This window comes from Priapulus caudatus, unplaced genomic scaffold (genome assembly GCF_000485595.1).
Source record: "Priapulus caudatus unplaced genomic scaffold, Priapulus_caudatus-5.0.1 Scaffold708, whole genome shotgun sequence".
NCBI classification, from domain to species: Eukaryota; Metazoa; Priapulida; class Priapulimorpha; order Priapulimorphida; family Priapulidae; genus Priapulus; species Priapulus caudatus.
Genome location: NW_014577769.1, coordinates 22,096 through 23,097, shown reverse-complemented (window position 1 = coordinate 23,097; position 1,002 = coordinate 22,096). Strand labels below are relative to the sequence as shown.

At 43.6% G+C, this 1,002-nt stretch overlaps 1 protein-coding gene across 1 annotated transcript in view; it reads right to left on the bottom strand.

Annotated features, from left to right (window-relative positions):
• Positions 1-784, bottom strand: part of LOC106812965 (transmembrane protein 26-like) — a 5,745-nt gene extending 4,961 nt beyond the window's left edge. The window contains exon 1 of the mRNA XM_014816992.1: positions 584-784. Coding sequence (XP_014672478.1) covers positions 584-784 — 201 coding nt within the window. The remainder of the gene's footprint in view (positions 1-583) is intronic.
• Positions 785-1,002: the final 218 nt, after the last annotated feature.

Below are 1,002 nucleotides of genomic sequence, written 5' to 3'. Positions count from 1 at the left end.
ATAATATATATATAAATTATTATATATTTACTATATACTACCTTATATATATTTCCTTGCTCTTTTACATCCTTTCTTTCTCCGCTCTCTCTCCCTCCCAATCTTCTCTTTTTCTCTCCCTGGCTTTATCTGTCTTTCTCATTGTCTGTTTGCCTATAGTTCTTTCTATTTCATTGTTTGCCCCTCACTTTCTCTCTCCCTGTCTTCATCTGTCTTTCAATCAATATCTACGGTTTGCCTCTAGCTTCTTTTATTATTTTATTGTTTGCCCCTCTTTTTCTCGTCTTCATCTGTCTTTCTCATTCTTGGTTTGCCTATAGTTCTTTCTATTTCATTGTTTGCCTCTCTCTTTCTCTCTTCCTACAGCTTTCTCTGTACCCTTCCCTCGCTCCTCCGTTCCTCACCCTCTCGTTCCTCTCGCTCCCTCGTTCTCTCGTACGTCTCATTCCCCTTTCCCTGCGTATAACCATGCTTCCTCTGTAGGTTACAAATAAAGGCAGCCCAACCTTCATACTATTCAGCCCGGGGCCTCTGTTCAAGGCCCTTACGTGCCGATGCAGGCCCGCCGCGTAGGTTGACTCACCTTAAAAGCTTCAAAGAACTCAATGATATCGGCCGCCGTGCCGATATAGACGAGCAGAAGCTGTGAGAGCTCATCTCGTGTGAGGTCGCCCTTCGGCAGCAGCCAGCGACCAATGATGAGCAGAAACAAAAGCAGCTGTTCGATGGCCAACACCCAGTTATCGTTTGACAACTGAATCGGGATGTTCAGGGTGACCTTCATCGATAGAACGTCGCGCCATTGTTATATCACGTGTCACGTACAACTAGGCAAATGTAATAGGCAGAAACGTAAAAGCGCATAAACGTAAGCATATAATAAACAAGAATGTGCAGCCGAGAGCTCATAAACTACCATCAATTATTCCATCACTGTATATTATCTATGGTTGACGGGCTATTTGGTGAAATACAGTATCAAATTCAGCGCCAAAAGATGCC